Source organism: Nylanderia fulva, unplaced genomic scaffold, assembly GCF_048542155.1.
Source record: "Nylanderia fulva isolate GAGA-0341 unplaced genomic scaffold, ASM4854215v1 Scaffold37, whole genome shotgun sequence".
Taxonomy (NCBI): domain Eukaryota; kingdom Metazoa; phylum Arthropoda; class Insecta; order Hymenoptera; family Formicidae; genus Nylanderia; species Nylanderia fulva.
The window spans coordinates 780,518-804,279 of NW_028190444.1; the positions used below are offsets into that span (position 1 = coordinate 780,518).

General features: G+C 36.3%; 3 protein-coding genes across 6 annotated transcripts in view; 1 reads left to right on the forward strand and 2 right to left on the reverse strand.

Moving 5' to 3' along the window:
• Window positions 1-43: 43 nt before the first annotated feature.
• Window positions 44-20,155, forward strand: LOC114943448 (putative protein FAM10A4). Of its 2 annotated transcripts, none has more exons than XM_029319090.2 (5): window positions 44-165; window positions 1,033-1,317; window positions 1,403-1,815; window positions 18,052-18,261; window positions 18,453-20,155. In XM_029319090.2, the coding sequence occupies exons 2-5, from the start codon at window positions 1,038-1,040 to the stop codon at window positions 18,687-18,689; spliced, it is 1,140 nt and encodes a 379-aa protein (XP_029174923.1). In that variant the 5' UTR covers window positions 44-165; window positions 1,033-1,037; the 3' UTR covers window positions 18,690-20,155. The 2 variants fall into 2 exon arrangements, with proteins under 2 accessions (XP_029174923.1, XP_029174922.1); XM_029319089.1 differs by lacking the exon at window positions 44-165 and adding an exon at window positions 484-783.
• Window positions 3,178-14,499, reverse strand: LOC114943447 (uncharacterized). Of its 3 annotated transcripts, none has more exons than XM_085485491.1 (11): window positions 14,329-14,499; window positions 9,588-9,677; window positions 9,443-9,513; window positions 8,945-9,164; window positions 7,895-8,842; window positions 7,481-7,735; window positions 6,980-7,096; window positions 6,613-6,845; window positions 5,676-5,867; window positions 5,307-5,570; window positions 3,178-4,852 (listed from the first exon to the last, which is right to left on the reverse strand). In XM_085485491.1, exons 1-11 carry the CDS (start codon window positions 14,399-14,401, stop codon window positions 4,469-4,471), a joined length of 2,847 nt encoding a protein of 948 aa, XP_085341617.1. In that variant the 5' UTR covers window positions 14,402-14,499; the 3' UTR covers window positions 3,178-4,468. The 3 variants fall into 3 exon arrangements, with proteins under 3 accessions (XP_085341617.1, XP_029174921.2, XP_085341616.1); XM_029319088.2 differs by having other exon boundaries at window positions 6,613-6,785; window positions 9,443-9,522; window positions 14,329-14,498; XM_085485490.1 differs by having other exon boundaries at window positions 9,443-9,522; window positions 14,329-14,498.
• A 1,794-nt stretch (window positions 20,156-21,949) lies between the features above and the next one.
• Window positions 21,950-23,762, reverse strand: part of LOC114943399 (proton channel OtopLc) — a 28,356-nt gene continuing 26,543 nt past the window's right edge. The window contains exons 8-9 of the mRNA XM_029319003.2: window positions 22,565-23,431; window positions 21,950-22,009 (exon numbers count right to left, since the gene is read on the reverse strand). Of these exons, the coding sequence (XP_029174836.2) occupies window positions 22,597-23,431 (835 nt within the window). The 3' untranslated portion in view covers window positions 21,950-22,009; window positions 22,565-22,596. The remainder of the gene's footprint in view (window positions 22,010-22,564; window positions 23,432-23,762) is intronic.

Consider the following 23,762-nt stretch of genomic DNA (forward strand, 5'->3'; position numbering starts at 1 on the left):
GCCCGCGCGCGACTCACTTCACGTCGCTGCCGCGTGGCCTCGAGTCTCTCTAGTCCACTCTCGATCGCGCGGCGTTCCGGGTCCCTTCTCGTTATATTCGACGAATTCGGTCAGCAGGAATTACAGCTGGTTCCTATTCTTCGAAGGCTGTCAAGTTTTTTGCTCGTAAGTTATTTATTTTTGCAAGAATGTGGCGAGAGTGTAGTAAATGGCAAGCAAATCGATCGATCGTAAATTTAATGATTTTTGGATCGATTGGGAGGCAAAGAAGTAGTAGAGGAATAAAAATGTCGATTTACTTACCGTTTATACGTCTTTTTTTTTGTATGCCACGGATCGACGTTTAATTTTGTGCATTCGAATAATCTCGAAGCCGTCTGAAGTTGCCGACCAATCAGAATCGCAGGAACGTTCCACTTGTTCATACACGCCCACGAGTTTCGTCTCTCTTTATTTAACTTTCGATGAGGAACGAGAATGAGATCGTTGCTAATGTCAAGTGGAACGTACGCATTGAAATTGCGCGCAATACACTGTTTTGAAGGAAAATATATTTCCTCGACCAATCCTCCATCGCGGCGAATCGGAGCACGCTAGATGTCGTTGATTCACTTCCACTTCCGGCGCCGAATGAGATCGTGAAATTGTACTTACGCAATTTGTTGTGTTGTGTCTCGATAAAGTGTGACCCGGCGTCGAAACGTAAATAACGCAGATATTTTACGAGATAGTCTTCAGATAAAACTGCGTCGATCGTTGCAAAAAGTTCGATCACTTTCACCGGTAAGTTTGTCTTAGATTTACTCCGAAATTCGTAATTATCATCTCCAAGGACTACACTGTTTAGATCGCGTGTCCTTCAAATTAGAATACGGTCGATATATGTTTTTAAATGTGTGAAAATATATGTGTTTTGGTTTTTTGCGTCACGACATATAGATTATATTATTGCGAAATTCATGGTTTGCCAGTTTTTTCGATTAAATGTATATTTAAAATTGTATTTTAACACATCTGAATATTTGTTTACAGACAACATGGAGCACCTGCTTACGGAACTATTTAATAACCAGTTGAAAACGTTAGTTCGAGAATGCATAAACAATTCGTCCCTTTTGCACGATCCAAAGTTCTCCTCCATCAAGGAGCTCATAGAGCATTACGGTGGCAAGATACCACAAGCTAAAGCCAGTCCTGCGTCAGATACCAATAATGAATTTAGAAGCGAGCCTGCAGAACCGCAGGTTGAATCTGAACCTGAACCTGAATCTGAGAGCGAGGAGAGTGACGTGGAGCTGGATATGACTGGTGTAATTGGTTTGTATATTTTTCTATTTCGACTGTTTACATTTTTTACTCATTCTGATAAAAATATATAACGTAACAATATTTTTTATTATAGAACCAGATGAAGATGCTCCTCAAAAAATGGGAGATCTACTATTGCAACCCACAGAGGAGCAATGTACGGAATCACAGGCAATAAGATCTCAAGCAGTCTCTGCATTTATGGAAAAAGACTATGAGAAAGCTGTACAACTTTACACAGAAGCTATCGTATTGAATCCACAGGCAGCTTTATTGTACGCTAAACGAGGTCAAATCTTTCTGCTAATGAACAAGCCGAATGCCTGCATTCGTGATTGCGATCGTGCTATAGAATTAAACCCGGACAGTGCGGCGGCTCACAAATTCAGAGGACGGGCCTATCATCTTCTTGGAAAATTCGAGGAAGCGGCGAACGACCTGAGATTAGCCTGCAAACTTGATTTTGATGAGCAAGCGGACTTGTGGCTGCGCGATACTACGCCGAATGTAAGTGACTTTTAGTTTTGCATGAAAGATTGCATTTTGCATGAGAAATGCATCTTGCTTTGTATATGTAAAACGCAACATTCACATTCTACGACACGTACCATCTCTGAATATAAAATATTCATTGAGCGATGGATATTTTGACTCTTCAAACAGTGTCATCAAATTATAAATTTTATCAAATACTTTGAAAATATCTCTATAAATTTTAGAGATAATTATCAAGAGCAATAATATTTTTGATTAATTTTTACATAGAAAAGACTATGTTTTAATGCTCTAAACAAAAAATGGGCATCTGATATAATTTAATTTTAATTCATAAATATATAACTATTACTTAGCACATTGAGAAAGATCTTTTCGCAAGATATTTATGCGAGAGTTCTCATACATATTTTGTTGGTTTTATTAAACGCACTAATTGATATATGTATTTATTTAATGACTTATATAAATGAGTAATCGATTGTGTATTTGGGTGCGAAATAATGTCGCATACATAGACAACCAGCAACTATTACACACATTCTTATTTGAAACGTACACATTTTGCCTAGAGATATATAATAAATATATAATAAATTTCTTATAATTTATATCTACTTAGCTTAGGTACACTGTACGTGTCGATATATTAAATCTTACTCTAACTAAAGAAATAGATGCTTTGATATAACACATATCTTTATAACAATATTAAATTTACTATATATAAATGTAGAATAACAATATGATGACAGCAACAACAATGGTAATAACAATGATGTCAATAGTATACATATTTTGATGCTGCATGAATTGCGCATTTTTATATGATTTATAGTTATATTATTTTAAATGATGTAAATCATAAAGCTTGCTCTGTTATTCGCGATTTAGAATTCACTTCCATCTCTAATGTGTTCGCGCTTTCGCTGAAAAATATAACAGGCTGAAAACGCATTACATTATATTTGCTTTCAGATTCTTTAATTATGATTATAAATATTAATGTGATCCAATTAAATTGAAGTTTATCTAAAATTAATGAAATACAATAGTATATAAAGTAGAAAGACATTCTAAAGATTTAAAAGAATTTCAATCCTAGAATCAATGTAGAATTTAAGGATCGAATTAAGCCATCAATTTAAAAGCCATTAAGTCAGTTACTTCAGTAGAAGAGCTTAAATAGATTGAAATTTAAATTTTTTAGGATCTAAAAAATTAAACATATATTTAAAAATTTGTCAGTCTACAACTAAATAATAAGGATATAAGAATTTGAAAAGCCATAAGTTTAAATATCTACAGTATAATTATTTAAAAGGACTCAGTGTCTCTTTCTAAAGTATAGGAAACATAATTTCCAACGCGAACTCGAGAAGAAAGTTGAAGTTTTTAATCAGGAAAGCACCTCCCCCTCTTCTTCACACACGATTCGTCTCACACGTTAACCGAGCAACGGGTGAGAGATCAGTATATCTTAAATTATTTAATTACACATTTTTTTTAATAAGAACACAAATCAACTTATACAAGGTATTCCACAAAAGCCTCAAGAAGAGATCACTTTATCTCTTTCGCAATGGAAATATTTCGACACGATTAGTTTAATATATCCTCGATACGGAGGTATTTGGTGGACGAAACCGTTGTAATTATTCAATATTATGTCCATTTTGGAAAGTCTGTCTTCCGAGATAAAAGCTATCAGCAGGCATCGATTCGTCGCAAAGCAAACGAATTTAAGGACTAGGTGTGCAACAGTAATTGAATCTTTTTTAAGAGCTCGAGAAAATTAATCTCTTGACATCGAGAGAATAAAATTTTAATTTTTTTATTCTGTAAAGTTAATTTTAAATATTTCAATCTTGTTTGAAATTAAAATTAGATAAATGTCGAATTGTGAAATTTCTTGAAAAAAAGAAAAGAAAATTAAACGGGGGAATCGATCTTCTAAATTAGAGATTCTGAAATTTAAAATTAAATAAATTGACAGATCTCTGAGAGATTTACACGAACCTTATCGAGTACTTAAAAAAGCAAGACGCAGATCACCCGTTGCACCAAAGTCTAGAAATTTTTCACAGAGAGGAACCGATATCTGAACACATATTATGTATATATTCGTAGGGAACTCTCACTGTCCGCTTTTGGATCGGAATGGTAACACTCGCATTGTTTTACCAGACACAAGCAACAACACACTTGCTCTTGAGAAGGTGTACCGAATCCGTGATATCACACTTCATATTTTGCTCACACTTTCCTCTGTCGAGAGAGACGAGGCTAATTTGGATCTAGAGACGCGCGATGATACTTTATCATGCTGCTCCTGTCCGTTTTCTCTCTCTTTTTTTTTCTTTCTCATTCTTCCTCTCGTGACTGACGGTTTTTTTTCATGAACCGACTTTTTGTCATCGGAGCACCTCGAATACGATACGCGAGGGTAGTGCGATCCAGCTGCTTGAGTTTCAGGAAGAGAGTCCTCGGTACCATTTCAAGTGTCAAACTGCGTTCTTCATCCCAGTTCGCCATCATCGAGGATCCTTGATTTTTGCATCGCCAAGGCTGCAAGCTGCTAATTTCTTCTTTCGGTGTAGCGGAGTTTAACGTGTCCATACTTCACATGGTATCAAGAACTCTTTTCCAGAATGCGGACTCGCACTCAACTCGGTGGACTGTTGCCCTCGCTTTCATGCAAGAAGGTTTCTACCGACTTCTTGTACTTGCCTACCAGTTCAGGTAGATCATAAGCGATTGACACATCGAGCCTGTTGATCGGACAGCCGCGGAAATACGTGCAGGTTGAGCTCAGCAGCGGGAAGTCGTAGAGCGCATTCAGCCGGAAAAAGTCGCGATAGACGTCCGGATCGGGTAGATCATAACGCGATATGTTGGTCAGAGTGCTGAGACCCTCGTAGATATGATAGTCCTGTGGATTTTCGATAATCTTGTCGCTGATGTCTCGCTTGTTGCCGAAAAACGTCTTGTGGTTGTAGTATGTCGTCAGGTAGCAGTCCACCATCTTCGCGTGGTTGCGCACTCGAACCTAAAATAGATGACGAATCCAGTCGATTTTTATTCAAGCATAGTTTTATTATTTTTTAGTTTTTATTTATTTTTTTATATAAAGTCCAAGTGATTAATTTTTATCGATTTAGATGGAGGGAATTTTCTGTTAGAATTTACCCTGAAAATCATGGTAATTATGATATTGGAAGAATCTTATAAGAGTTTCTCTGATTAATATTTATCACAATAAAAAATATTAATATGTGTATGTACATAATAAATTTTATTATATCTTATTGTAGTAGATATTAATATTTTTTATTCTGGTAAATATTAATCAGAGAAATTCTTATAAAATTCTTTCAATACCATATGGTCCCACGATTTAAGAGAATATTCTCTCTGTGCATTTATATTGTTTAATTATTCGCTCGAAATTTGTGAAGAAAGCTCGACCATTTGTCGCTTTGAAAAAATTGGATTAAACTTACGGCGAATCGTCTGGCGCTCGCTATTTTGTGTTCGACCCTCTTATTTATCGCGGAACGTAGATCGCGAAGGAATGCGCGTTCTTGAGCGTACAACAATCTGGTGGGTGCACCAGCCTCGTAAGGTATGGACCATAACGACGTGGAGTACATTATCGGTGGTTCCGCACTCGACATCAGCGGCGATATATTCCAGATTAGAGCGCCTTGCACCCTCATAAGTTCCTCGGGCTTCACCTGATCGGCTTTATTGAGAATAATGCGGGTCTGCGTTTGAAAAAGTTATACGTTCATTATTTATTAGATGAGTTTTGAAACAAATTTTTTTTTCAAAGAGAATACTAACGGATTTGTTTTATCTGATTAACTTACCTGATATTCTCTCCCCTTTAACTGATCAAGAATCGCCTCGGTTTCGGGCCCGACATCCAATTTCGCGGGATCGTAAACCAAAAATATTATATCCGCTCGATCGATGAACCATTGGCATGCGTCGTTAAAAGGGAATAAACGTTGAACTTGTTTGCGAATCTCTAAGATACCCGGTATCTCGACGATGTTTACCTATAACATAGTTATAGCACATACTTAAAGCCTCACTTGGGACGATTTATAATTCGTGATAAAATTCGAGATAAAATTTTACTTATAATTTTACATATCGTATAATACATTTAAAAAATAATGTGTACACATAAAATTATAAATAGATTTTTGTCTTGAATTTTATCACGAATTATTGGCTATTTAAAGTAGACTTTTTAAATGCGAGATCTCATAATCTCGTAATAACATATAGTTATGTCACATAGATTGTTTTCACACTGAAAAAAATGTATTGAATTCGAATAAATACTTATTTCAATATTGCCTTATAAATTATTTATTTGAAATTAATAATATTGATTTGATTCTTATTTAATATAAAAAAATCTTTTCCCCGAAACAAATATTTATTTGTTTCAAATAAATGATTTATAAGACAATATTGAAATAAATATTTATTAATTTAATAATTTTTTTCAGTGCAGTAATATTATGTGATTATAATGTTTTTTTCATCTTTTCTATCTAAAGTTCGAAAGAATTTTAAAACATCAAAATAAAAAACCAAGATGCTTTTAAATAAATTTTATTTTGCATTCAAAATTTAATTTAATTACTAAATTATAAATTATATTGAATATTTGAAAGAATTGTTCTAAATGAAACTCTAAACTCAATTTTTATTAAAGAAACATGGTCTATTGTATCTATTTTCATAATAGATGAATAAGATAATTGCATAAGATAATTGTTTATCACTCACCTTTTCTAGTAACTTATTGTTAAGTCGCAAGCCCCTGAGACGATCCAATAGACCCTGGCCAAATTTCTGCAACCCCGAGAAGGTCCAATCTGCGGCCAGTTGAGTGCCGTCAAGAACCTCTTCCTCCTCGCCGTGCATTATTATGTTGAAGTACGCCGGTGATGGCTCGGCTCCTGTGTCATTTTTTCCATTTGGCCATTTGCAATGCTCTTCTAAGCACTCTCTCAAACCACCTAAACACTATCTATATATTCATGCTCCTAGCACGCCTTCTACCGTTATGTCTACCTGACTACATTGCAAGCCACAAAAGCCAAAAAAGAGGTACAAAAGGAAAAGGTTGTCTTTTTTTCCCTTAATTACGTACCTGTCCTTAGGGACATCGGATTGTACTCAATGTCGAGCAAATAATTGATGATGGATGATTTTCCGCCGCTCCACGGACCCATGAAGAGCACTAGTGGCTTTGAAAATATTTCGGGATCTGACGAAATAGAATAATATAATCAATTATTGCAAAACACATATTGAAAAGATTGTTGTCCATGGAGAAAATTACATACTCTATTTTCTGTTGTGATTATAGAACGAAAATAGTTTCGTTAATTATACCTTGACATGTCATGATCAATTGGTATTGATTATATATATTGAATTTTATTTTATTAATTATTTATAATATTTTTAATTAAATTTTTTAAATGTTATTTAAATTTTATTATGATGTATATGTTAGTAGTTTAATTATTTTCAAATTTATTAATTAATTATTAATTATTTTAATTATTATTAATTTTACTTTATAATATTCAAAGCAGTCATTGATTAAAATTATTATTAAATTTAATATCGCGTGTAAATTGCTCACCTCCGAAATGCCTGTTACTCAAATCTCTGTATTTATACATGGTTTCCAACGGCTGTATAGCGTTATCATAGAGTCTCTTCAGATCTCTGAGGACGATATCGGCCTCTCTTTGGATAGCTTGTTCTCTCCTCGCATTTTCCTCATCCAGTTTTAGCAATTGATTGATGTGATCTCTCGGTCGAAGATTTTCCGGGATTTCGATTTCTTGAATTAAATCTTCTTCTGGAGTGGGTTCTTGCTCCTCTTCGCTAGCAACTGAGATAATATAACGTTTATCATAAATAATTATATAAATTATTTTGTGTTACCTATACAATAATTTATGAAATATTATATATAATTATAAATATATAAGATAAAATTAAAAGGAAAAATAATCTAAAATTTGAAAATTAAGTATAGAGTATCTTTTACCTTCCTCCGTAGATTCATCTCCTCCTTCCTCGCTAACTTCTCGTTTGCCACGTATTTTTACATCTTCAGTCTCTTCTCCCTCGGATTTTGTCTCTTGCTCTTCCGATTTTCCCTCTTCTTCTGCTGATTTTTCTTCCTTACATTCACCTTCCGCGCATTTTGCTTCTACCTCCTCAGATTTTGCTTCTTCTTTTTCTTCCGCAGAAGCTTCTTCTGCAGATTTCGCCTCTTCTTCAGATTTTACTTCCTCTTCCACAGATCTTTTCTCTTCTTCTTCTTCAGCAGATTTTGCCTCCGCTTCTTCTTCTGATTTTGTTTCTTCTTCTGTTTTCGTCTCTTCTTCTGATTTCGTTTCTTCTTCTGATTTTGTTTCTTCTTCTGATTTCGTTTCTTCTTCTACTTCCTCTTTAGAGTCTGCTGCTGCTTTAGAATCTTCTGCACTATCCTTTTCTTTTTCTTCATCCTGAGTTTCGGCGCTTTCACTCTGCGCTTCTTCCTCGCCTTTCTCATCTTCACCACTCACCGTCTGCTCTTCAGTCGATTCGGCGGTTTCTTCAGCTTTGCTATCAGCTTCTTCCTCTGTTTCTTCGGCCTCTTTTTCAACGCTAGCTTCCGCAGACGTTTGCTGAGCTTCCGTCTCTTCTTCTGACTCGACTACTTCTTCCGTGGCTTCTTTGGAGTCTCCTTTTTCCTCGTCTTCAGCTTTCGATTCTTCAGTTTCTTCTTCGGTTTCGGTTTTTTCTTCCTCGGATTTCGCTTCGTCATCTACTTTCTCCTCTTCGGATTTTTCGTCTTCTACTTTTGTTTCTTCGTCAGATTTCTCTTCGTCGGGCTTCTCATCTTCTTCGGTTTTCTCTTCGCTTTCAGTGGTCACCTTTTCGGAAGAATCAGCCTCTCCATCACTTTCAGTTGCCTCGGCGGACGCCGCTTCTGTTTCTTCTACTTCTCCTGTACGAATATTTTTTTAATGCTTTGTTTCATACTTTAATTATATCTGTATTTGAATAGAAAAGAGCCAACAATTTAAATTATTAATGCTATTATTTTTACCTTCTTGAGCAGTGCTAACTTCGACACTCTCGACAGATGCAGCTTCCTCACTTTGTTCATCTTTTTCTTGTTCGGATTCTCCTTCCGTTTTTTCTTCGGTAGCATCGGCTTCTTCTTCCTTGCTCTCCTCGGCAGCGGCTTCAGCAGCTTCCTCTACCGATCCTTCCTCGTTCTTGACCTCATCCTCTTCTTTCGAGTCGTCTGCTGTCTCACCAGGAGTCTAAGTAAATAGATCTCTGATAATAATGTTCATATTTATTTTTCAAGCACTCTATACATTGCAAATATTTTTTTGGTGTGAAAAATTATATAGTGTGTTCTTACATATATATGTATTAAGGGTTGCATTTAAAAATTAAACAAATATTTATTTGACATAAAAGAGAATGTTTGCGGTTTTTTTTTTAAATTTAAAAAAATAATGAATAATTTGTTCGAGATCAAGTTAATTTTTGAATCTAAGTTGAATTTCGCTATAAAGTATTTGGAAGATCTTACTTCTTCGCTCGCAGGTGTTGCTTCATGGCTCTCTTGGTCAACCTCGGTTTCGACCTCTGCACTGGTCTGTTCTAAAGATCCTTCAAACAAAATATTCTAGAAATCGCTGTGTTCCAGCTGAATATTCGCCATCATCTAGTATTACCTGTGCCGATGTCTTTGAGCGCCTTCTCGATGTATGGTCGACATAGATCCTCGGATGGTATCCGTTCTAGCTCGTCTTCGCTTTGCACTCCTGAAATGTTGTTTCAACATTTAACATTTTTCTCAAGACTTTAAAACAAATCTACACCTTATATTTTGAGTATTTTATGTCTTATCAAAGAGAAAGAGGAAGAGGGAGCCAAATAATGAAAAATTAGTCACTCGAAAGAAACAGATGTTTTTAATATTTATTGTAAAAATTTTCATAAAATGTGTTCAACTTTTAATTTCTATATTTTATCAGATTTTCAAAGAACAAATTTTCCAAATATTTTTATGTAGGACACAAGGCAAGTTTTATCTATACATTATTTATCAATCTACGTGTCATGTTGTTGGATTTAAATACACATGTTGGTTCAACTAATTAACTCTCGAAGTTCGATTATATCGATATAATCGAACTTCGAGTCTCGTCCAATTTATCACGTCTGATTAAACCGCGATATCGGATAACAAATCTAGCCACGATGCTTCGAGAAGTTTCGCATACACCGAGATATTTACATTGTTCGCGTTTCGTCGAGTGTGCCTGGCTGCCAGAAATTTTCAAGCGCGAGAGAATTCTCGTTGCGCGCGTTAAAACGCGCGCGTGCCAAAAGGAAATCGCGCGCGGTATTAGATAACCGATTGCGCGCGGAACTTCGGCGACGGATGAGTTTAACGCCACGCGACCACCAACCCGAAATATCTGACCCATGTGACGCAATAATCTGTCAAAGTCATTATGCACTCCCGGCGATGCGGGCCGTGCGCGTGCTCGCGCGCGATGACAGGTGTTCAGGAGCTTGTCATCCGATGAAACTTCTGTGTTTGCAAGCTATTACAGGATATTTAAAAAAAATATAGGATGCTATATTATTTTAATTTATGGATATCTCCCTTTTCTCTCTCTCTTTCTATAAGCGATCCAGTTAAGATTTCGAGTTTGGCTGAGAATGCAAATAGTACACGGAGAAAATTTTCTTTTAGAATTAGTCTTGAAAATCATGGTGATCGTGGGATTGCAATATGGTATTGGAAGAATTTTATAAGAGTTTCTCTGATTAATATTTATCATAATTTAATATGTACTATGGACATGGTAAAATTAATTGAACATATTTTTTATATCTTATAATTATTAATATTTTTTATTGTGATAAATAATCAAAGAAACATAAAATTCTTCCAGTAGCATATTGTCTCATGATTATCAGGATTTTCAGAATAAATATTGAGAGAAAATTCTCTCTGTGTAAAAATCGATTTTCAATAACAGAACTTTCTCGCAGAATTTATATTATTATTATGAATTTAATGTTTTACAAAGAGATTATCGAATTAAAAATAATATGTAGAATATTTATATATTTAGAAGATTTGTAATTGCTCCAATCTTAAAATTTTTCTGTAACTTTAAAAACAATATACTCTTAATGTGTACATGATTAATAAAATAGAAAAATATATGCAATTATAAAATTGAGATATATTTGTGAAATAGATATTATATATTTGATTCCATTAACACATAATGCAATATTTTGACTACTGTTGTTCGAGTAGTTAGTTTGTATTCCCACTTATCTCTTTCCTTAGAATATGTTTACGAGAAAGTCTTAACTCAATTTTTTCTCAAGTCGTATATGTACGATATTGATAGCAGTTTGCTCGTGACGAGACCTAATTTAATAACCGCATAAATGCAGCTGTGAAACGCGAAGACGGCGGAATTTCTACCGAAGAAAATGTCGATATCATCTTTCTAGGCGGTACCTGGGACGTGGCCGGCTTCTAAGTTTAGCGGCGGGTAGGCGGCTTTGAGTCGAGCAACACTCGAAAATATTTATATATTAGGCGAGCGAATAGTATTTTTATCGTCTCTTCCTGCGAGGAAAAGCTATGAATTGATAGGACCAGCCATTTCTGTCGGTCGAAATTTATTAATTGTCAACGATTAATATTATACATTATTCACATTTGGCTCAAATGAATTTTTATCATTTTATATTTCTTAAAGGAAAAGTGCAAAGAGGAAAATTTAAATAAATATTGAAGTAGTGTATTTTGATTATAACTTCTTGAGTAGAAAAGAGGGCATTTTAAAAGGCAATTAAACTCTCTCTTTCTAGTTATGACATAATTCGACGAGGTAGATACTGTGAAAATGATAAGGGAAATTGAAATAAAATCGAAAAAGACATCTTGCCAGTTCGATCGTTGTTCAAGCTTGAATGTCGCCGGTGGTTACTTAAACGTCAGATAGATACGAGAGAATCATTGTAGTTTATGAGCTCACGTGATCATCGTAAACACGAAAAGTTCCATTTCGTGCGGTAGTCTCGCTATATCTCATTGTTATATCATGTACGGTAATTTCTGGCACAAAGCTCCATTTCTATCTTTTAGCTTTTCCGAGAAAGGAAATAGCTTCTTGCTTTTAATCGGCACGAGTCCATTTAGCCTTCTCTGATATTACATCGTTAAACTGCGCTTTTCTTCCTCTATTTATTTTATTTATAAAAATAATCTTTTCTCTTTCACATACCGTAGTATCTCGTACGAATAATACACCGATAAAAAATTTATTGAATTCGAATAAATATTTATTTCAATGCTGAATGCTGTCTTATAAATCATTTATTTGAAACTAATAATATTGATTTAACGTGGAAAAACATTTATCTGATAAAAGAAAATCTATTTCAAAACAAATAAATGTTTGTTTCAAATAAATAATTTATAAGGCAGTATTGAAATAGATATATTTACTAATTTAATATTTTTTCAGCGTGTATACGATAAAATGTATATTTAATACGTGATTTAAAAGCGCAGAGAGACAAATGTGAATGATCGTACGCTGTCTTTGAAGATCGAGCCATCATCGAGCGTATATCGAAAATTGTATACTATTACATTTCTTCGTCTTCTCAGACTTGTGTTTCCTGTCGTTTTACGAGGTAACGCGATTATACGAGCAAATTTTGAGTTACGAGTGATAGGAGGAGACGCAAGCAGGCAGCTGTCGTTTGGCAAGCACAGCTGCGCCGGATAAAGATAGAACCTCCGCGAGTCTTGTTCCATAGTCTATGATATGTATAGCTTTTCGCAGTACTTGGTTAGTTGTAGGGAATTTTTGCGATTATCATCGTCGTAAAAAAAAAAAAAAAATTCGAACTTAAGATTCAACGTGGACAACTCTTTTCCTCTATGCCCGTTTATCGATTCATTTTTATAAAATAAAATCTTCAAGCACGTGCGTTTCTTTATAGAAATTTATAATCGGTTATCGAGCGTGACTTTACTTGGAAAGCGAGCTTTTGATTGATTTCCGAGAAAAGCGAATTGAATTTATATTTTCATGTATAATTTATTATTCGATCGGAGGAAAACCGAGGGGAAATGGAATTTTCGGGTCATAATTAGAACAATTCGCGTTTCTCGGGGCTTAGAACAAGGCTGGCACGGATTTATGCGGTTTCTTATGTAATTATCGTGCAGCTTGATGACAGCCAACTCCCATCGATTCCCAAAATAACAAATCCTTGAATCAACATTTTATTTAAACTTTGAAACGACACGTCGAATGCTTCTTTAGCTATCAGCGATTTAAATCTCGAAACAGGAAATATCTTTATTATGAAGTAGGAGGATATATTTAAAATTTATTTAGCGATATGCAGTAATTCGTCAATTGATTTTAATTGGCAATAGCATTATTAAGAATTATAAAAATTAATTAAAATGTCTGTATTGTATTTAATGGATTTTATTTAAGTCATTTGATCAAATAATAAATTAATAAACTCGGAGAATACACGTGAGCATAATTTTATTTTTTGGACAAAATAAAAATATTGAATTATATAATAATTAGAATTATCAGTGATTCTAGTGGTAGATCATTAGTTATTCTTAGGGCTGGTTGTTCCAACTTCTCGGTAAGTTTTACCCAACAGGTAGTATATCTTCATCTCTTATTTTAGAACTTATCTAAAAAGAGACGAAATTATGCTATTTGTCCAGTAAAACTTCAAGAAATTGGCAAAATCAGTTGTTAGTAGATTTCCAGCCGAAATGATGGTGAAGCATTAGCGCATCTATAGAGATGAGAAGACTACTGTAGGAATCTATGACGTGTACCTGCAATTTTACGTAACATTGACCTTCGTCAGTCAATCGTCACAGCTTTCGTCAACGTCTCAATCTCATTGTCGTCAACGATTCGTGTTAAATTTGCACATTTCTCGAAGCAACATCACTTTTCTCTCGATTCAACATTTCCAATTCATCTTTGAATGGACCCCGAGAGAAGTTCGAAATCTAATTCAAGTTACGAAAATCCAACAAGCACAGTTGTGTGCAAAATAATAGCACCAAGGAAATTTGTGTATTTCCGTCCTTAAAGGATTTCCTGGTATTCATTCGAGGACCACAAAAGTCAGAATTTAATTGCAGACAGTCAAACATGGTGGAGGAAATTCTCCTCATTTTTTCAACCGGTGCCATTATTGTGCACATAACTGTATATCTTGTATTGAAAGCAGGTTTTCCAAGTAAGAACAACTAACCGAGCTGATGAGAAGCGGATTGAAGGGTTTAGTTGACATTCTATCAACCGATATAACTTGAGCAATATAACTCATCTTCCATCCTATTCTAGATCCTGGGACCTATTCGGGTGCGATTTTACTGACCTTGCAAGGCGACAGCTAGGATGGCCAGGAGCAGACCCACGACGAGCGCGGGTCTCATCCGCGCGCCCGTCATCTCGTCGCACTAGACACTACGCGATCGACCGGGGCCAGGGCTGGCACACAGAGCTCGTCCTCTCTCACTTCTCGATCTCGTCGTCGCCCTCGGCTCCAACTAGCCCGCGAGATACTGGCATTGTCACTGCCGCCAAACCCCGAAGACGCCCCTCTCTTTTTCTATCGCTTCTTCTGCCTCTTCTTCGGCCTCTTCTTGCCCCGACGGATGACGGACGATCGGCGCCGATTTTTTTCTCCACTGTCACGAGGATCACCTCGCGGTCATCGGCCGAGATGGTGTGAAAAACTTGGTGCAGAGCAGTGCTATCGAGCACGTCACTATTTTAGAGTATCACGACTGCGAGAGGAACTGTTTATCCATTCTACGAGGCTGCGATCGACGTTTATTAGATAATTTGGCTCCGAGCACCGGTGCGACGATGTATCAATTCGATGACCCAGAACCCTCGATGACGAATCTCGATATCGCCTATTTCCTCGAAATCTCCTCCACCTGGTTGTGACGTATAGGAAAGCGCGTAATGTTAAGGGAACGGGAGAGGAAGTGGAGGAGTTTAGAATGGGCAGCTTTTATTTTTACGATGATTACGGAGGCGCGACGTAGATCAAGGTCGCGATCGAAATAGTTTCGATGTAACATTTAGGTTGCGAGCTCGCGATTTCTGCTAAAATCGGGATTCGCTGCCCAATCCTCGTCGCCTATCAATTACACGATCGTTTCGAGAAGAGGGGATATGTGCTTTCCGCTCATTTTTGTATCTCAATGCATCTTTGAAATTTTAGATTTATTTGCTGTTTCAGACAAAATATAATATCAATTAATTTCTGAATATTCAACATTTTGTTATATTTATTATTATATAATATTAATATTACTTGCTATATTATAACTTGATAATATTAGTTAATCAAATATTTATTTCTGAAGATTTTCATTATTAATTAATACTAATGTTTATTAATTATCTAAATTTTATTTAAATTTAATTATTTGTGGAAATAATGCTAAACGCTTTTTTTACCTTCTAACAACTTGAAGTATATACTTCGCAACTTGATAATTCTAACAATGACTCTCTTCAAGTACTACAACATCTTTCCTTTACTGATAGTCGCGCGGCTCGAAATTTCGGGCTATATCGTCGCGCATTTAAAAATATCCCTCGGTAGTCCCGGCGCTCATCGAGGGTTCTATCTGGACCAGGAGCCAGGTAGAAAGATAGCCGACATAAATCGTGAATGGATCATTCGATGATCCTGCACGTCGCGCCTAGCGAGTTGCATTCGAACGTCATCTCGCCCTAATCTCACCCTCGCGTTGCGCGCAACTTCTGCCGTCACCTACTTATTTATCTACTTATTTTTTTTTCCTTTTTATATTAATAATGAAAGCATGTCATATAGTCTATTTTCTACCGTCGCGCTTTCAATCGTCTGCTAAACAGTGTTGTTCGCGAGAAAGCGCGCGTTGGAACGTTAAAGCCGCATTCACCTAGCGTCGATGTTGATGAGGAAATAAAATTGAGTACACATTTTCAGAAAAATTAAGAAGAAACTTGCATATTTCTAACAGAAAGAATTTTCTGTTGGAATTTATCCTGAAAATATCATAATGGTGTTGGAAGAATTTATTATAAGAGTTTCTCTAATTAATATTTATCACAATATAAAATATTAATATGTACATAGTAAAATTAATCGAACATATTTCATATTCTTATTGTGATAAATATTAATCATAGAGAAACTCTTATCAAATTCTTCCTTATACCATGTTATCTCACGATTACCAGGATTTTCAGGATAACTTCTAAAAAAAAAGAATCTCTCTCTCCGTGTGAAATTCGTTTTTTGCATTTTTCCGATTTCATTTCTGAAGTGAGAATGTTTATTTCTCACGTCTCACGTGTCTTTGCTTCATTCTCGTTTTGGGAATATGAAATTACGACTTGTATTAATAATTGATTTTCTCGAAGGATTAAGATCGAAAAATAATGTAAAATTTCCGAGATACCAAAATATCTCATATCTTGAAAAATTCATTTATTACGAGGAGGAGAATTTCGCCGCTTCGTCGGCGAGTCCGACTAAGCGAAGCATAGCATAGGACGAGATTCGCCGCAAAATACAGACGTACGCACAGACGTGGAGAAGCGTCAGAACCGCGGGCGCCTTTATATTTAGAACCCCGGGTCGCACCCGTATAAGGTGGCCCGTCGTGCAAAAGTCCTCTCTTTCTCCTCTCCTCCTCTTTCTCTCTCTCTCCCTCTCTCTTTTCGTCTTTCCCTCTTTTTTTTACTGAAATTTTTACGGTATTTTTAATTATATTTAATATTTATAATAAATTTGTGCTTAAACGAAATAATTATTTAAGTACTTGCCCTACTTAAGAGAATAACTGCGACATTTCGCACACATTCATATAATTGTCTTGTTATTTTATTATATATTCGATGACATAAATACGTGGAGTTTTTTTTATGTGCAATTTTAATTGATCATGTTATCTCATGTATAAAATTCTCGGGTGCAAATCTAATAGTGAATTCGATTAGATGCACTGTTGCACAGTAAAGGCTATCGTATACATATTTACAATAGCATAAATAATTAAAATAGTATAAAATGATTAATGCTATTATTCATGTTGAATAACAACAATAATTTATATAGTATTAATTGTGTTACTGTTTTAGTTATTTATGCTATTGTAAATTTGTATACGGGTCTTTAATATGCATTAGTTCATCCAAATAAAATCGCTATAAGAAAAGCTCTGCATACCACGTTTGCTTAAAAAGCGCTTCACCAGCTAATAAATTTTAATTATACTTGAACAGGCTTTTATCACGTATTTGCAAAATTAATTCAATATCCTTTGTTATTTCCAACTCTGCTGCAATGTTATATTCTCCACGAGTAATTCTCAATATTTTTTACACTTTCAACAATATGCTCCGATATTTAAATGGTTTCGCAAATTAAATTTATATATGTCAATATAATTTATATATGTTGACGTGAGCGTCACAAAATAGCTTGATGTTTCACATATCCTTTTATCTGGATAATAAAATTATCAGTGACATTTATTGGCGGTTAGACGAATCGCAATCTATAATAAGCTTGCTCATTATATGTACATATACATAGATACAAGCTTAATTACATACCGTCATAATATGTATACTCCGGCCAGAAGCATGTTTCACGTCATTTTAATTTAAGATTTGGACGACTTCCTAAAGCCCCACGAATCATCTCTTTCCCGGAAAAGATCACCAGGATGTTCCATTTACTTATACCTATGTTTAGATCGAACCTTGCGCATTCATCATCAAGTTCACAGCATCATTTCGCACGATCGATCTCCTATTAATAGTCATTTTTAGAGCACGCATGCATGATATCTTTATGTCTATTTTGTGTTTGTGGCATGCATACGTGTGCACTTTGTAGGATTTAACTTTGTAAACACTAACATGTGGTAAGTGAACTTTTTTTTCATTCTTTAAGTTTCGTATTAACTGTTTTGGAAGAGGGAGCTTTTTTCTTGACTTTTTCCCTGAGTTCAAATAATTATTTATAATTTTGGGAATAGAGAGATTGAATAAATAGATAAATATTATCTATCTCGATGTACACTAGGCGCGAAAGATAGAAGAGCACAAGAGGAAGATGGAGCGAAAGGCGCAGGAAAAATTGGAGCGCGAGAGGCAGGAAAGAATACAAAAAGCTCGAGAGGCCGCAAGAGCTCGCGAGGAAAATACGCGAACATCTCAGACGGACGCCGGCGGCCCGTCTCCCGGGGATTTCTATCAATTCCTCAAAGATCCCGACGTACTTCAATCTTTCCAAGTAAGTCAAACGAGAGAAAGTCGCGCGAGTCTTTAAATAAGTCAAGAACACTCAGTCACGTGTTCACGTGTACTCTCTATTGGAAAGTACCTTATGCGTTATTGGATAAAAATACAGAAAAACATACATATATCCGTATATATATTTATTTTTCTACCGATTTCAACGTTGACTGACGAACGTATCCGCAGGATCCGGAAGTGTCCGAGGCCTTCAAGGATATCTCCGCTAATCCGACAAATGTTCTGAAATATCAGAACAATCCCAAGATAATGGGTCTTATCAATAAAATGGCCTCGAAATTCGGCGGTATTGGTGGCGCTGCTGCCGGAATGAACTTCCCAGGTGGCATGCCCGGTTTTCCTGGTGCCGGGATGGGACGTCCGAACCCTCCGAAACCACCGCAGGATGACGTTGGCCTCGACTAATCATTTCTATCCTCGCAATGTATGCATGTTGATTAGCTGACTCATTAAAGGCTCATTTGCATTTAGCTGTTCCTTTTATGTTGCGCTGAATCGCGCCAAAAAAGGATTTGAAAAATCTTGACAATATTGATATCATTGATCATAATTAATGGATCGATTATATAAACGTTGAATTAATTCTGCATTTTTGTTCTTGTTATTATTTTCACTGTAGATAAAATCTTTGGTTTGAATTGTGTACTATATTCCGCAAATTATTCGATTTAAATTTCTTTTATTTAAAATAATTTATTTCTGTTGTATTTTTTTGCAATTTATTAGAAAACCACGTGTCTCTTAATGCTAAGTCTCTTAATAATAAAGTGTAATTGCGTTGGGGAAATATAAAACGAACGCCTTTAATGAGTTAAAAAAGCGCTCTATTGTTTATATCTCTCGCTCTATAAAATACAAAAAAATATAAGTATATGTAAAATCAGATATATACGAACAGCATGTACATCAGTGATATGTTTATATATTCGAAAAAGAACTTTTATTGAATCAATATAGTTTGTTATACATTATAAAGCGCCCTTTGCGCGTTTTCTAAGAAGACGAATTTCGTCGTATGTGTGCGTTGTATTTCATTACCTAATGCCCCCATTTATCGTCTCTGTTATTAACAGCTTCTCAGGCAGGTATTGTCTCTCGAAATAGCGTCAAGTTATTTGTCCGACTCGCAAAAGATCGACGATAACAAAGCTAATTATTTAGCTAAAATTGGCTACATATAGTCGTTGACATTTTATTCTCAACGTTCACCTTGTTTAATATCTATATGTCTCAGTGCCATACATTAAGGTATGTGTATACTAATTAATTTGATGTTATCGAGTTGGTTAATTACGAATTAACTCGTGATGAATAATCTCTCATAATGTGATGGTTCGCAAAATGAAAAATTTAACGAAATAGCCATTAAATTTATTATTGCTATTATATCCCTGTATATCGTTCGCAATTTAATGAGGGAACTATATCGGCACTGCCCTGATTTTTTCGTCCAAGAGATAATATTATATTATACATTGAAATAAAATAAAGCATTGATTACGAAAATAAAACACCACTTTGTATGCGAGATAGATATAAACTGTCACGTTGAGTACTTATAAGGTATTCAAATAATGCGACCTAACATTCTACAAGAAAGCTCGGCAGTAGAACTCCATTTATCAGTATCGTATTTTAAAAAGGGATTTCACAGATCGAGCTTTCATCGGAAGTCTTACGAAAAAATACAATATAATAGTTGGTAGTTCTTTTTCGTTTACACTACCATAATTAATAATCAAAATACGACAACATAGTTATCGGTTTGCGGACACAAATAATCTTAAGAATTAATAATTAAGCTTTAAAATATTGATAGTGTTTAATAACACATTATTCGATTAATAAATATTGATGGCGTATTTACTAAACACAGTTATTTTTGCATAAACTATTAATACATCGAGTAGATATTAATCTCCTCTCTACACTCTACACGAAATTATTTTATATATATACCTGAAATGTGTTGATTGATTGAAATACGATTATTTCACACAACACTTGATTATGTACTAATATAATCTATTATTTGAAATCATGTATAAAAATAGCGAGAAAATTGGAGGAGAGAAAATATTCTTACTAAGAGATTTTGTTCCTTAGATTATTGAAGGAACATAAAAAGTTATATCTTCAGATTATTCCAATAAACGGAGTTCTACCGAGGATTCTGTTGCGTGTTATCCTCTGTCAGATCTATATATATACATATATAAATATATATATATATATATATATATATATATAAAATATGTTTGCAATAAATATATACAAAAATATATCATTCGCGAATAATAATTACAACTCTCTCTTTCTTTCTGCGTTAATTATTAAAGGTTGCATCGCTCATTATTCTCACGAATGCAAACCCGATGGCTCTCGCGACAGAGACGCTCGTCGTCGTCTATGGCGCTCGTTTACAGCGATTATTTGTACACTATAGCGTGAACTTAAATCTAGAAATATTGCACGTGAAAAAACCGAAAGGCATATCGCACTATTCGGAGACAGAGCGTTGTGCTTCAGACATGGAAAAGTTGGAAAAGCATAATCGCGTCATCATTGAAGCGACAAATGCGATCCACGGCATGAGTTCAGATTTTATGCGAAATTTTTTTTCCATTTATAAACCAAGTTGGAATTGTGACGTCACAGGCGGAAAAATACATGCTAAACATTTTTAGATGCCATTTTTATAAACCAAAAGATATTTCGAAGAGTAGCACTTCAGATGGCTTTAGCGCACACTCTTAAAATACCTCAAAAACTATCCTTTATAATTAATCAACAGCTGTAAAATGATTGTAATATGAGATCCAGTTGGTCTAGTCCTTGCACGATCATTTTACGGTTGTCGATTGATTGTCAAAGGAAAAGAATAGTTTCCGAGGTATCTTAAAAATGTGCTAAAGCAATGTGAAATAGTGCTTCACAAAATATCTTTTCATTTAAAAATGGCATCTAAGAATCTTTATCGTGCGTGCTTTCTCACCTCTGGTGTCACAATCCAACATGGTCGCTGCTCCAGCTCCAGGCAGAAAACTTCAAGAAACCTTGTTTAACAATTTAATTTCAAATGACATAAAACACTAAGGAAAGGCTCGATCACAAAATTTCCATCTTGTTCTACACTTCCACTTGATTGAATTTTTGCTCGCGATCGTACGAATAAATGCTACGTTCTCCTGATCTTGAGCATATGCAAATTGGGGTGCCATGGCACTTTTCTGAAGGTCGACGCTCTTGTCTCCTCCTCGGGCGACGGATTGTCTTCATTGGCCTCGTCTATCGACGCCCACATAAGATCGGCGCCGGCGCTGCTAAGTACTCGGCGATGTCGCGTCGGGTCCAGCCGAGTACCGGCGTTCCATCCTCCGGGATCGCTCAGTACTCGGCGGTGTCTCTTCTGCTGGTGACGGTGATGATGATGATGATGATGATGGCGATGGGGATGACGATAATAATAATAATGGTGATGATGCTGCTCGGACGACGCCAGCGACGCGTCGCACTCCAGACTCGGTAGGCGGTAGGGAAAAACAGGATTCGGATCCAGGTACAACCAGCTCGCGCTGTCCACGTAGGGTAGAAGGTGCATCGCGTCTAGCGACAGCGAATTCGGATACAGTGGCCGCTTGCAAACGTGTCCGTTGTCCGGCGACGATTTAAACATCAATCTTCGACGGCAATCTTGAGGATCTTTCAGGCCAGGACGATGCAGTCTGTCGTCATTGCATGTTTTATGAGCGAATTAATACACGGAGGGAATTTTTTCTTTGAATTTATCCTGAAAATCATGGTAATCGTGGGATAATATATGGTGTTGGAAGAATTTTATAAGAGTCACTCTGATTAATATTTACCAAAATAAAATATAAAATTTACTATGTACATATTAGTATTTTAAACTCTTATAAAATTCTTCCAATACCATATTGTCCCACGATTACCATGATTTTCAGGGTAAATTCTAAAAGAAAATTTGCTCTGTGTACGCGTAACCGTCTATTATTAATAATTATTATTATATTATTAGCAGCGAAATAATTATAGGAGATGTATGCGATAAAAGAGGCATTGAAAGGATATTAAAAAATCCTGGAGACATGTAGCAACGTCTCGAAGGAGAATAAAAATTGTTTTCTTCCTTTAAAAAGAGGTTGTACGAGCCACAAATAATGATGGGAAAAAATGATAATAATGATAAATTAGAGGACATGAAAATTGCTCAGACATGTGTCGTGTCACGTAATTGAAATCGCGCCGACGCGACGCACCTGCACGAAAGTCGACGTGAGATTCCGCGTTGTCAGTTGAGAGGATGCTCCCCTCGCGGCGTTCTGTAACACTTGTTCCAGGCCTCGAGCAGCAGCACGCAACTGTGAAATCTGTAGAAGATGAGGAGAGGCAAACCGATTCGCGAGAGAACGCCCCAGGCGAGGACGCCGAAGAAGCGGAGCTGCAGCTCCTGCGACAGCCAGTTCTGCGTGATGACGGTGTCGAAGGCCCACAGGACGGCGTTGCTGAAGAGCAGGAAGGTGATCACCTGACGGCCGGGTTTCGCCAGCATCTGGAATCGCGTGATGCACGAGCGTCGCGACGTCTCGGCAATCAGCGTGCTCTGGGCAAAGCACTGCACCAGCTGCAGGATCGACGTTGACAGCAGCATGATGTGTCTGGCGCGCGCGTCCTCGCTCTCGCCGTGATCCGACATGACCAGGGAGCAGGCGCACACCACGATGGTGAACACGGAGTACAGCTGAACCCCGAAGAGCGACACGTTCGACAGAAGATTGTCCAGGGCGGGTGGCGCGCGCGACACTATCGAGATCTGTCGCACCTGCACGAGACCGCTAGCTGTCATCAAGCTGCTCAGCGTCAGGATGCCGATCAGGGTGCCGCAGGTGAGCCAGGACAGCGTTGCGGACGGGAAGTTCTCGTCCTCGCGCACCACGAGGAAGATCAGGATCACCACGATGCCGGCAACCATGCAGAGGATGCCCAGGAAGAGACCCTTGCTGGAACCGTCGCAGCCTACCCTAGTGTGCCCGCCTAGATCCTTGCTGCCGTGGAATTTCTGCTTGGTCAGTCGACTCCGACCGACGTTCTGACCCATCACGAAGGTCACCGCGGCGGCTATCAGACTGAAAGGGAGAGATAAATCAATTATGAGAGTAAATAATTTAGAGAATTTAAAATTAAGGTGGATATTTTCTTCGATCAAAAACCGGCATGTAATTTGTTGTATAATGTTTCTTTATGAATTAAAACACAATGTTTCAACCATTCAAAAAAATTAGCGACACCAAAGTTAATTAGGTACGCAAAACGGAATATAAGAATATAGAATACGTACTTTTTAATAATAAGTCATTTGCTTGTCTGAAGCAGAGCCTCATCTTATTAGTAGAAATAGATTTAAAACATGTCATAAGCGGTGTGTTTTAATTAATAAAGAAACATTCAAATTACATG